The sequence below is a fragment of the Penaeus vannamei genome, chromosome 18, assembly GCF_042767895.1.
Source record: "Penaeus vannamei isolate JL-2024 chromosome 18, ASM4276789v1, whole genome shotgun sequence".
Classification (NCBI taxonomy): domain Eukaryota; kingdom Metazoa; phylum Arthropoda; class Malacostraca; order Decapoda; family Penaeidae; genus Penaeus; species Penaeus vannamei.
This window is the reverse complement of record NC_091566.1, coordinates 41,206,379-41,218,606: the sequence shown is the minus strand read 5'-3', so window position 1 is coordinate 41,218,606 and position 12,228 is coordinate 41,206,379. Positions and strand designations below refer to the sequence as shown.

Below are 12,228 nucleotides of genomic sequence, written 5' to 3'. Positions count from 1 at the left end.
ATATATGCGTGTGTGTGTGTTTTATGTATATACACAGACTTACATCATACAAATAGACAAGAAACGTGCACACAGACGCATGTGTAATATATTCATTGCAAAAAATGCACTCGTACATACTCTTACCTACATACATACAGACGAAAATTACGACGTGTGAGAGGATGATTTTACGGCGCTGCGATGCGTCGGATGCCTTGTCCAAATCCCTACACACGTACACATTAGTTGAGTGATCTTTTTTTATATATATGCCTGTTTTCTAAGACGGATGGCTCATTGCAAAACCTCCCGGTCACACTTTCTTGAACGCAAGCCCTCGAGAATATATAAGCGCGGCTTCGGAAGGCAGAGTCAGTTCGGCTCCTCCTGGCAACCCATCCAGCAGCAGTCATGAAGGTACTCGCAAAGGCTCACGAAGAAAAAAAGCAAAAATACAAAAACAAAATCGTGAGAATGGGTGTGTTCTTCCCTCGCTCATCGGTTTTGCTTTCTTTCCCCAGCAGACAACCCTCGTTCTCGTGATGTTGGCGGCGGCGGCGGCTCAGGGGAACCCCCAGGGCTACAATATCCAGGGTCCTGGTGGCTCAGGGTCTCAGTCGGCCTCCGTGCCCGCCAACTACGCCTTCCAGTGGGAGGTGGAGGACGCGGCTTCGAACAACTTCTTCGGCCAAGAGGAGCAGCGAGAGGATGTCAACACGCAAGGAAGGTGAGGAATAAAACTGCTATCTTCTGCTTCTCTTTCTATCTTCTGCTTCTCTTTCGATTTTTACTACTCCTTCTTCCGTCCCCCCTCGTTGTCTGTTTAGCGATATAACCGCCTGTCTCCCCAGAGTTGTTTAATGCCTAGAAGCCAAAGTCAGTCGAATGCATACTCGAAAACGACTCCTTTCAGCTACTTCGTGCAGCTCCCCGACGGCCGCCGCCTGAAGGTCGACTACTTCGTGGACGACACCGGCTACCACCCGAGCGTCAGCTACGAGGGCGAGATCAGGTTGTCTCCGGGAGGCGGCGGCGGCGGCGGCGCGTCTCAAGGTTTCTCCAATCCGGCGCAGGTGCCTTCGCAGCTGTACTCTCAGCCAGGGAAATAAACGTAATTTCTGAAAAGCAGTGAGTGCAGTTTCTTGAGGAAATTAAGGAGAATCGGATATTGTTTACTTTAGCTCTCGTATTACTGATGGACCTATTAATTGATATGAAAAAACTGCATATTTGCGGTGTCATAATGACCTGAAAAATAATCGTTCTTCGTTATGTGATTTACATATTCTTCCTGTCTGATTCAAAGTACTTTGCACATGCTGCTCATCTTGAGATTCTATTTTCAGCATAAATTCACTTTTTTGTTCATTCATCAGGCTTCCAAATAATCTTTCAGATATTGTTTTCTCCTCAGTCTCTTAAAACAGAAATCAGACTGTATGTTGATTATTAGTGTTTTGCGTTCAAATAAACTGAATAAATGGCTGGCTTTCGTTTCCTATCTACATCCTGAATACATAGCATTTATGTATTACTCGAACCTTTCAAAAAGATATTCGTTTAATCTTTCAGTGCTTCTGTTGATACTGTATTTCTGGTGTGAATTATGACGTGTAAATCTGCAACACGAGATAGATGATTAATTAATGACCTTTATTGTAGGGTATCAATTATATAGATTATCCTGGATTACGTACATTGGGTAGGCGTGTGTGGGTAAGTTTTATTTTAAGTTATCTCTGAAATAAACCCAAGACTTAACAGAAGGACTTATGCAGTTTGTATTTCATATTTTTCTGATATAAGCTTACTTGACTTGAGCAGTGTTAACCGAAACGATCATTTATTTCATATCTACTTACACTAACTGAACCAGCTTTAGGATTCATGACACATGACGCCACCTGAGACCTGAGGACTGGAAACTCGAAGGAGGTGGCATTGGAAGGACTCGAATGGGATATATTAGAATGACCTAAAAACATCACTGGAAAGGGCGAAGAGGTGTAATAGGATGACCATTATCGGAAAACCCAATGCAGGACCATCAGCTGATTTAACGAAGTGTTGAGAGAAAGGCCCGGGAGGCATCATTAGAAGGGCCGAAGAGACAATATGCAGGCTATGCGCTCATTGACGCCCTGCGCATTATTATTGAGATTGAGATCGCTGGAGGGGTCAAGGGGTGCGACGGTCTGCATTGTTCATATTGAACCTAAACTCTTGTGAATTTACTTCTTTGTGAAAACATACATACAGACAGCCACACATACACACAGTTACACACAAAAACATACATATACTCAAACAAACACATACACATATAAACACGCAAACAAACAAACACACACAAACGTACGCGCACACAGAGCGAGAGACAGAAAGGGAGGAGGAAACAATATAGGAAGAATATCACTTCTCATACACAAACACAAACATCTAACTCTTACATTAGCTATTCCCCAAGAAAAAGTTCAAATCGCCATATTGTTTAAGCTTCAACACAAATAAGCCGAATACAAGTACCGTTCGCGTAAGCTACATGACGTCACGGATTCCCGGCCGTGTTGTTTACATCTGCACGAACTCCCCAGGTTGTTTACTTCCCGTGAAGGCCGCCGTGCAGGGAGAGATATGCCAAGAATTTCGTAGTGGGAGGTTCTCCGCTAGAAGAAATAGAAGAAGAGGAAGAGGAGAGAAAGGAGAGATTTTCGGGAAGAAAGAAGGTTGTTTTTTAGCACACGAATCAAGCGAGTTTCCACCATGCCCGTGGGTGCTGGCGGTCTGCTCAGCTCCAAGCCGTAAGTTCGCTGTGGTCTAACTGCGAAGTTGGAACCTGATTTTGAAACTGATTTACACCCATTGCGAATTCGATATTGATTAATGATTATGGTAAAGTTGAAAGGGTATTTTTTCAGATTTTGTTGTCGGTGGATTCCTCTCACTCTTTCCTGTCCATATATGTTGACGAATTGGGTATCAATGGATTCCTCTCAATCTACTATCCAGATATATCGAAATATGAAAATTTACAGTGGATAACAATCAGGAATTGAGTAAAAAAAAAAAAAAAAAAAATGGAATTGTTACCTTGCCAGAAAATAAGACACTTTTCATCTATGGCAAAAGGTACACGAATTGAAAATAAAGGTTACACAACAGAGATGGGAGAAGTTTGACCCTCGCCTTGTTGATATCACAAATGTAAACAAAATTATGAACAGTTAACATTCCTGCACTCTGTTAAATAGATCATGTATTACTAAGCTGTTCTTAGTAATTTGGCTAATTGTCAGTGTATGCTGTTCCACATTTATGCTTTCAAAGGTCTTTGTTAATGTTAATTTATGTGTTTCAAGATTTATTAGACAGTGATTTACAGGAATCAGTCTGAAAAACCTACGCACGCGCATTTTCACATTTCTGCAGCCAGCTTTGACATGACGTTTCCCGGCCATTTGGTGACTAAAGGCCAGAGAGGAATTTTTTTTTTCAGTGTTGCATCGATTCTAGGTTCTTAAGACTATACAGTGGAAACAAAGAGGAAGACCTTTATAACTATCGCAGTTTGATTTCTGAGGCCACCAAGTACCCCAAATCCCCCCAAAAAGTGATAGAAATGAAGCGATCCACATTAGACTGACCGACAGACGGACCGAAAGAAGTGAAGGAAAATTGACAGTTCAGTCTTTCGATATATAAAGATAATTGGATTATTGTTTACAGTATGGATGTAGCTCTATCTTTCTGTACATACCGAGGTGAAGAGAATGTATCCCGAGGGGTGTTAGGGGCAGAGACCCCATCAACCCTCCCCTTGGGCAGTGCCCAAAGGGCATGCCTAGTCTCAGCACCGTAAATTGTTAGGTTAGGTTAGTTTATGGGTCAGGATGTTCTCTTTTTTGGTTTGGAAGGTGTGAAATCCCATAGATTTTGCCAAAGGATGGGTTGGATTCTCGTAGAGTTTCTTTTAACTTTGGCGCATCGGTCAGGAAGGAATTGCGATCACTTCAGTAAAGATACACTGCTTTCTTTGTTTTGTTTTTTTTACCCTTTTCCCTGCAGCACAAACTCACTGGTGTCAGTCTTTTGTTTAATGGCACACTGTCTTACAATGCAGGCATTGTAGGTATAGTAAGCTTGCTTCATTGTTTCGGGAACATTTTGTGAAGAAATTGAAATGATTGTTCTCACAACCTACACACTGCCTAGCCATGAGGGAAGTGATTTGAATTTCAACTGCCTTCTCCTAGGCCCAGCTTTATGTTCACGTATGAATCTAATCGGCTCATTTGATTTCCCTTGCATTTTCTGTCGCTCTTAACAAGTTTTTGTCATTTTGTCACGGTGCTGGAGACAGAGGTTACTGCGGCACTTGAAAAATTGGGATTTTATACCCTCTATAATACTGTTATTATCAATTTGCACAGAAAATAGTATAGAAGAAAACTTTCATAGAATGATGTGTTCTACCACTTGGTGTCCTCAGATTCTTTTAATTAGTTGTGGGGTTGCATTTCCAATAATGCCCCAACAATAATGATCCCATTAGTAGGAGAGGGCATGAAAAGTATCAGGGAAATTACATAAGATATGGATAATATACACTGATTCAGTCACGGTATTGTCTAATGCAGGGGGTTGTGCCTCTGTGAACCTCCTGGAGGCCTGCTGTCCCCAACCCCCATCCCGGAGCCAGATTCACTAGCATATGATTGCAACGCATTTACCAGTGGTCATTTATCATTGCGTTTACTATTGATGGCAAAGTGGGATTCATGAAGAAATGGTAACCTGCATTGACAGAGTTACAATCATAAATCAAATCATTCTAATGGTAGCCAACAGAGGGCTCTAGTAAAGCAATTCCAGCAATCATATACACTATTTTAGGTACCTTCGGCCAATCACATAGCATGTAAACAGAATTAGACAGAGCAAATTTATAAAATCATTGTCACAGCTAAAACAGCACTTATGTATATATTGGGAAAATAATAAATATATAATCTTAACCATTAAGTGGGATGCTAATAGACTCCCCTGGGTATTTATCATAAAAATAGGAACCAATGCAATGCAATATGTTATTGCTTACTGCAAACCAGTGACAGTCCAAAGAGTTTTTTATTTATTTATTTCTCATCACTCTTAAACAAAGTACCGGGCAAAGCATTATTTATTCATTGCCATCTATCTTTTTGCCCATGTGGTTTGGAGTTTGTTGTCCATTGCCAAAATGTTGACAGACGCAGTTGTTATATATGTTTAATGTTAGTATTGCCATTTTATGCATCAACAAGGTAGTTTTTTTTTCTATAGAATTTATTATCAGAGAAGAATTCTTTAATTCACTTATCTATCCATTCTATGCACTCGACAGTCTATGTCTACATATAATTTGACGAGAATTTGTGTAGATTTTATTCTTGCTAGTTTCATATGAAATTTGCATTTTTTCACCGTGTTCATATTATGATATTTGCTTGCCATCATACTAATTTTATTAGGTATAAAAGCAAACAAAAAACTTTGCTTGAATATTGATTTTTGGACAAGATAACACGTGATGACATTGTCTTCCCAGAACTTACCAGTGCTCCGACCACTGGTAAAATTTACCATGGTAACTGTGATGGCAAGTTGTTAGTAAATACCATCACTGTCTGTTTACCCTGGTAACTATAGTTACCAATGATTTTACCATCATAAGTGTATAAGTGAATCTGGCCCCAGAAATACAAAGTATCCTCTATGTATTCACGGCAGGTGAGAGCATCAGACAGATATAGCCTCGGGCACTCCCTTGAATATGTGAAGGCTTCTTTGTGTTCCTTTGCAGGGTTTGGGGGCGCCAGCCAGTCCGCTAGAGTAGACAATGTAGAGATTGATTTTATGTATATTACTTGTATTTTACCCTGCAATGTCCCTGGTACTGTTCATGCCCTCCCCTGCTAAGATTGTCGGGAATGAGGGGAGGGTGTTTCTGCGCAATCATTTCCATATATTTGGATCATTGAGAAGGATAGGAATCCATTGGTACCAAAATTTTGACGATCTGAAAAGTGGAACTGTTGTGTAAAATTACTAATTATAAGATAAAATATGAATGATATGCACAGAACGTCACTATGGTACTTCCATAATAGTGACAATAATTTCAAAGCTTGGAATGTAATCCAATCAAATTTTCATCATTGTTTTCTTAAAAATCATATCACATAGCCCTAGTGGAAATGGTGGTTAAGAATTATAAATCCTATGTAATAGGCATGTGTCTAACACAATTAAACATTCTGTTAAATCTGTTGTTGTCAGTTCAAACATGCTTCTGTCTTTATTGAAAATTGACCATTATTTGAACAAGTAGTTCAGGTGCAGGTACAGGTCAAGACCTGTACCTCAATCTATGTACCTGTACCTGAACCTATACCAATAATTTGTTTAGTTACACAGCTCTAGTGCACGGCCCCCTGCATTTGAGACTGGAAGACAAAGGATCCTCCATGTGTTCACAGGAGGGTAAAGTGTATCACTGACATGCCAGACCACCCAAATCTGGCCGACACCCAGTCCTGATTTTCATACATTGTGGATTTTTTATTATCTACGGCTGCAGCTTCCCATTGAGGGGCTGCACTGGACACAACCCCCAACATTTGATTACATTTTGACCAATATCCTGTATATTATTTGTAACATACCATGTAATTTTCCTAGTAGCATTCATGCCCTCCCCTGATATCATGACCAAGGTTACGGGTATTAGGGATTTTCTGCGGCATAATTTTGATATATCTGGAAAGTATAGAGTGAGAGGAATTCTTCAATACCAAAGCTAAAAAGATCAGTTTTATAAAGGTATTCCTAAAGATTACCAAAGTTGCATTATTTGTATTTTTATTTATTTATTTATATATTTTTTCAACTTCATTGGTCAGTTAGGATTGAAAGAGGTTCTGGTTAGAATAACACTAAATAATTTGTTGTCTGAGCAACTGTAAGGTATTATTATCATGTACATTATAAAAATTTCAGGCATGTATTTAGAATGAGGTAAATGATACATGGAATTGATGGATTAATAGATTGTGTGTGTGAGTGTGTGAGAGTGAGAGAGAAAGAGAGAGACAACAGAACATATACTTGTTTAATTTTAATTCACATCCTTCAATGTACTCTAGTTATTGATGTGTAGTTTCTAATTATTTTCCTGACCTTTTCAGAAAGCCTTCAGCAGAAAATGTACGTTGTCAGAAGTGCTTGGAATTTGGCCATTGGACCTACGAGTGCAAAGGTAAAAGAAAGTATGTGCACAGAGACTCACGGACATCTGTACTTAACAAACGGCTGAAACAAGAGAAACAGGAGCAACAGGTAGAACATCTGTAAGTTTTCAAGCTCTTTCTAATGTTTTAAAAGTATGATAAGCATTCTACTTCTTAGGGGAGGAACCTAGGAAATATATCCACTCCATATGTTGTCTAGATTGTTGCAATATTTTAGTACTGAAGTTTATTATCAGTTGATTTCTTTTTGTTTGTATGGCTGTATACAGTATGTATATATAGGTTACCAGCTTTGCTAATTTATCATTAGGTTTAAAATCTTTACTTCTAGGTTTTTTAATGCCTTCAGCTGTGTCTACTACATTTATTTGATAGGCTGTCTATAGTTATAAAGTTGCTTAGATGCTTTGAAGTTTGCTGCTTTGCACAGGTAAAAGTCTACTCTCCTGTTGTTTTGCTGTTATGGCAATATATACTACGTAGCATGTTATAAACGCAAGACATGTGAAGTACAGCTTGTTCCCATATTTGAATACACTTATATACTCTACAAATAGATACTAATATGGTATCAACAATGAAATGTAAAAGAAAGTAGGCATTTATGATCTGCAGCAAATTGATATGTGAATGAACCAAGAATAAAAAACAATCCTTTGCTATTATTGTTTGAATTCATGAAAATGCAAGAGTATTGATTATGGATGTATAACTTTGTAAAAGTTGTCTCTTCCAAGTAATAGCCAGTTGGCATAAAGTTGTAAAAACAGGCAGCCAATATTTATGTTTAGAAATAGGCAAACAGATATACAAATATTTGTGTATTTTCCAATTGTTATTATGATTATCATGCATTGCATTCTTATTTCATTTGTTTGATGTATTAAGTAGTATTCCCAGAATGGCAAAAATTAAAGAAAAATGTGTTGTATGCAGAGAGCGTCAGACTTCCTTTAATGATGGCACTTTTCAATACGACTTCTTTGAAGTCTTTTTGTTGGAATCAGTATGAATTGATTGATTAGTAAAGTAACTCATGGTATGTTTTAGTCACTTTTTCTTTTCTTTTTTCTATGAATAGATCAGGGTGGCACTCTTGTTTTCACTGTTTTTCAGGGTATCCTATATTGTAGGATAACCTGAAAAAGATGTAAAGATTTGCTCTTATCACTGGAAGCAGCGAGAATAATCTTCATTCTCGCTGGAAGCATGACAGAAAATAGATATTAAACAGTGAAGTATGGAAGTTGAAAAAAATTACCTAATTTTTTAAATATCTAGATGAAATTCACGTATTGCAATAGAACAGGTATTTGTCATAATTTATATAATAATGAATCTTTTATCATATACTTATTTATGTATAAATACATTGTGAAAAGCAAAATGTCACAGATAGGTGAGGGTGCCATAGGGGAAGATGACTGAGAAAGGTGACAGTGAGAATATAAAAGAAAGTAAGGATCAAATGTGAGAACTCACTAGTAGGTGTAAGGATAGTGGGGAGATGTCTCGCAGTTGTTTAGACCCTCTAGAGGCTGGGAGAAAGATGCTAAACACTACCAGATATACGTAGTTGACCTTCAAAATATGGGCAGGAAAACAGTTCCCCAGTTTTTAAAGGGATGTGCTTTATCAAGATAACTCAGATGGAGAGGGAAAATTATTTACTGCCCCGATTAACGCAGCTTAGACTTAAATGACTGAGAAATATTATGAGAAGCAATGAATTTATATAGTTTGCATCGCTATATTACTAGCTGAGTACACAAGAAACCAAAATATGCAGTTTTCATTTTCTTTATTGTTCATGTGATGTAATCATGTTTTGCTATTATGAGTGACTTTTTCTATCTCTGTTTCTATAAGACAAATAGAATATGGCAAAATAGAAGAGAACCAAAGATCAAGAGAAAGGTTTTATTTTAGTACTTTCTAGAGCAATGTTGTCCAAAGTGGGGTCTGCATACCGCTGGGGGTACGCAACATAGATCATAGGGGTATGTGAACAAACAAGGAACACAGACACACGCACGCACACACGCACATCAGATGTTCTAAGAATCATCTTTTTTATTTGTGTATTAAATTTGAATTTAGTGACCAACACTCCTGCAGTGCAGTCTTTTCATAATTAGTATATTATTTGCATTGGCCTAAATAAAAGTTTGTTTAGCCATGGTGGATGGGGGCGGGGGTACGTAACAGTACAAGAAGGTAATAAAAGGGTACAATAGGCTAAAATATTTGGACAAGTGTTCTAGAGTGACATTTATGAAATACTAGGATTGAAATATAACAGTCAGACCTACTTTAAATGGACATAGTTCGGGAAGACATTGACTTAATATCTCTGATTGATTGTTATTACTGAAACTGGCTAATACCAATAATTACATTCTGAAAGAAAGTACAATAGTACAGTATTACACTTTTGAGCACACCATCCACTCTGACAGTGTAAAATACCTGTTCACTGTGAATACTGTATGATACACCTCAGTCCACATTTGGGAAGTTTAAATTTTGCCATATGTATATCTGAAACTGATTGTTTTTAAAACCAAATACCTCCGACTTCTTCACAGATGCATCACTTTCTATCTGATCAACTTCAATGTTTGCGCTACTGCTAAATTCACCTTTCTCCGCTTTCTACCTATCCCCCAGGGAATGTGGTTATAGAAAAGGATAAATACTAAACCTCTTAAATACACTGACATGAAAAATGGGGAAAAATAATGGAGCAATAAGCTTCACAGTATAAACAAAATGTTGATATTGCCTACTAGTGTACAACTTGCAGACAATTTGGAAAACAACGGCTCATGTCCAGATTGCCACAACTCCATGCGCAGCACAGATCTCTCCATTGCTTTCAATATCCATTGAATGGAGGTCCATAAAACTACTTGCCATCAGAATGAGGACTAATGCTATTGCATATTTATTCTTTGTATGTTTTTATACATATAACAGTGATAAAAAATGGACTGATAAAGTCTGTGAAGGGTAGTAATACTTCAAAAAAATGTGTTTCGTATTGATAGTTATGGTTGTTTGCCAGAATTGTTTTGCATCAGGATGATAACATTTGGCAGCAAATGTTTTTATGTTTGTAAATTCAAAAATAGGAGGACAGGATTGAAAGTAGGTTCAATGGAAATTTGTATTTTATTTTTTGGGGGCCTTATTCTTTACTCTAGTATTGGCAGCCAGTTCATTTTATGGTATAGGTTTTATCCCTAAAGAATTAAAAAGAGAGAGTTGTGCACACTGAATCAAACACAGCAGAAGGTGTCCAAAAGAAGTCCCTAATTATTCATCTTATAGATTAATTGTTATGGTCTTTGCTGAAGATTTTGTGTATTGAAGTTCAAAAAAGAAAATTCCCAGCCTTTGTGCATGTTGAGCTCAGAAATTTGCTGACTTTTAGGAGTTAAGTTGGAGTTCTGTGTTAGCTTTAGATAGTAATAAGGCAATATAAGCTTTTAAAGCTGCTCCACCTAATCATATTTTTTTTGTTTTTGTTTTGTCTTTCAGAAAAACTTTGGCTTCACATAAAAAGAAAAGGGAGAAAAAGGAGGAGGACAGTGATTCAAGTGACTCATCTTCTTCGTCGTCATCTTCTTCGTCATCATCTTCATCTTCATCTTCATCATCAGACTCAGATTCTGATTCTGATTCATCATCCAGTTCATCTTCTTCTGATTCATCGTCTAGCTCCTCAAGTTCATCAGATTCATCTTTGTCTTCAGATTCTTCCAGCTCAGAAGAACAGAGGAAAAAGAAGAAAAAGAAGAAAGACTCCAAGTGAAAAAATTTTTGTTCCTGAATGTGAGAATTTCAAAAGAATGGTTGTTGGTCAGAAATTTTTAAATCTGTTTCGTGGTATGTTGAAATGTTAGGTGAAATAAGCAGTGGGTATGAAATGTAATGATGAAAATTCTTAATATGCCACAGTACCGTGGCTTCATTGAAAAGCTTTTTGTTTGCAAAATATTAATAATAAAAAAAAAAACTTGTTGAGAGTAACAAGCTGCTCCTGGACTGCCTCATCTGCTCTAAGACCAGGACCTTCATGGGACCAGTTGCTATGCGTTTTTATCTTTGAGAATTGCCGTTTGGTATGAAATTTAGTTGGATGAGTGGAACAAATGCAAAAGTTGTAATTGGTAGACAAATGTTCTAGTGTTCTAATCTTTTATTGTAGTCGTTGATATATTTCTAAAGAAAATAAAAAAGACGGTATCACTTTTGCTTTTGTGTTTCCTTCTCATGAATATAGCTTAGAATTTTTGAAAGATGGTGCTGTACAATAGCTTTGTCAGCTTTATCAAAAGACAATTGAAAAGAATCATAGATATATGATTAATGAAGAGATCAGCTGGGTAGTTATGGGTTATATGATTATTACAAACAGCAATTATTATATATATATATATATATATATATATATATATATATATATATATATATATAGATATATATATATATATACACATATACATATATACAGTGCGCTTCAGACGTTTTTCGGTAATACCCCTCTAATATCATGCAAATCGACCTATAATCTCGATGCCCCATCAGCTGATAGATTACTCATCTGACTCCACATTGGCGGTTTCAGATATCACTCAATTACCTCTGGGCAGTGACAGTGAGCAGAATTAGTATGTGCTTTCTTCGTGAATAGCCTAGCACTTTGCCCGAGTTCTGTTGTTGTTTTTGGCCAGTGTGTTGTGATGGCTGCCTCAAGCATGGGGATTGATGAGGTATCATGCTCACGTAATCTCTTTTTCATTAGTGTCCACAAGTTTTCAATAGGATTTAAAGCTTTGCATTATGGCAAGGTGCACCATCCTGCATAAACAGGTCTGTTTGGCACTGCTCAAAGTAATCTTCCAAATTATCTCTCAGTAGCTCCAAATATCTGTCTGCATTCATCAAAACA

At 37.4% G+C, this 12,228-nt stretch overlaps 2 protein-coding genes across 2 annotated transcripts; both read left to right on the top strand.

The window, feature by feature from the left end:
* Nucleotides 1-371: 371 nt before the first annotated feature.
* Nucleotides 372-1,461, top strand: LOC113821929 (pro-resilin). Its single transcript, XM_027374465.2, has 3 exons — nucleotides 372-399; nucleotides 504-709; nucleotides 896-1,461. The coding sequence occupies exons 1-3, from the start codon at nucleotides 394-396 to the stop codon at nucleotides 1,089-1,091; spliced, it is 408 nt and encodes a 135-aa protein (XP_027230266.2). The 5' UTR covers nucleotides 372-393; the 3' UTR covers nucleotides 1,092-1,461.
* Nucleotides 1,462-2,553: 1,092 nt separating this feature from the next.
* LOC113821890 (zinc finger CCHC domain-containing protein 10) lies at nucleotides 2,554-11,530 on the top strand. Its single transcript, XM_027374426.2, has 3 exons — nucleotides 2,554-2,783; nucleotides 7,209-7,370; nucleotides 10,815-11,530. Exons 1-3 carry the CDS (start codon nucleotides 2,746-2,748, stop codon nucleotides 11,086-11,088), a joined length of 474 nt encoding a protein of 157 aa, XP_027230227.1. The 5' UTR covers nucleotides 2,554-2,745; the 3' UTR covers nucleotides 11,089-11,530.
* Nucleotides 11,531-12,228: the final 698 nt, after the last annotated feature.

Excerpts from the sequence above, each read along its gene's own strand:
- LOC113821929 (XM_027374465.2), top strand. Across the intron at positions 710-895 it reads GATGTCAACACGCAAGGAAG|CTACTTCGTGCAGCTCCCCG; the intron begins GTGAGGAATAAA and ends GACTCCTTTCAG.
- LOC113821890 (XM_027374426.2), top strand. The coding sequence starts at position 2,746 with ATGCCCGTGGGTGCTGGCGGTCTGCTCAGCTCCAAGCC. Across the intron at positions 2,784-7,208 it reads GGTCTGCTCAGCTCCAAGCC|AAAGCCTTCAGCAGAAAATG; the intron begins GTAAGTTCGCTG and ends TGACCTTTTCAG. Across the intron at positions 7,371-10,814 it reads GAGCAACAGGTAGAACATCT|AAAAACTTTGGCTTCACATA; the intron begins GTAAGTTTTCAA and ends TTTGTCTTTCAG.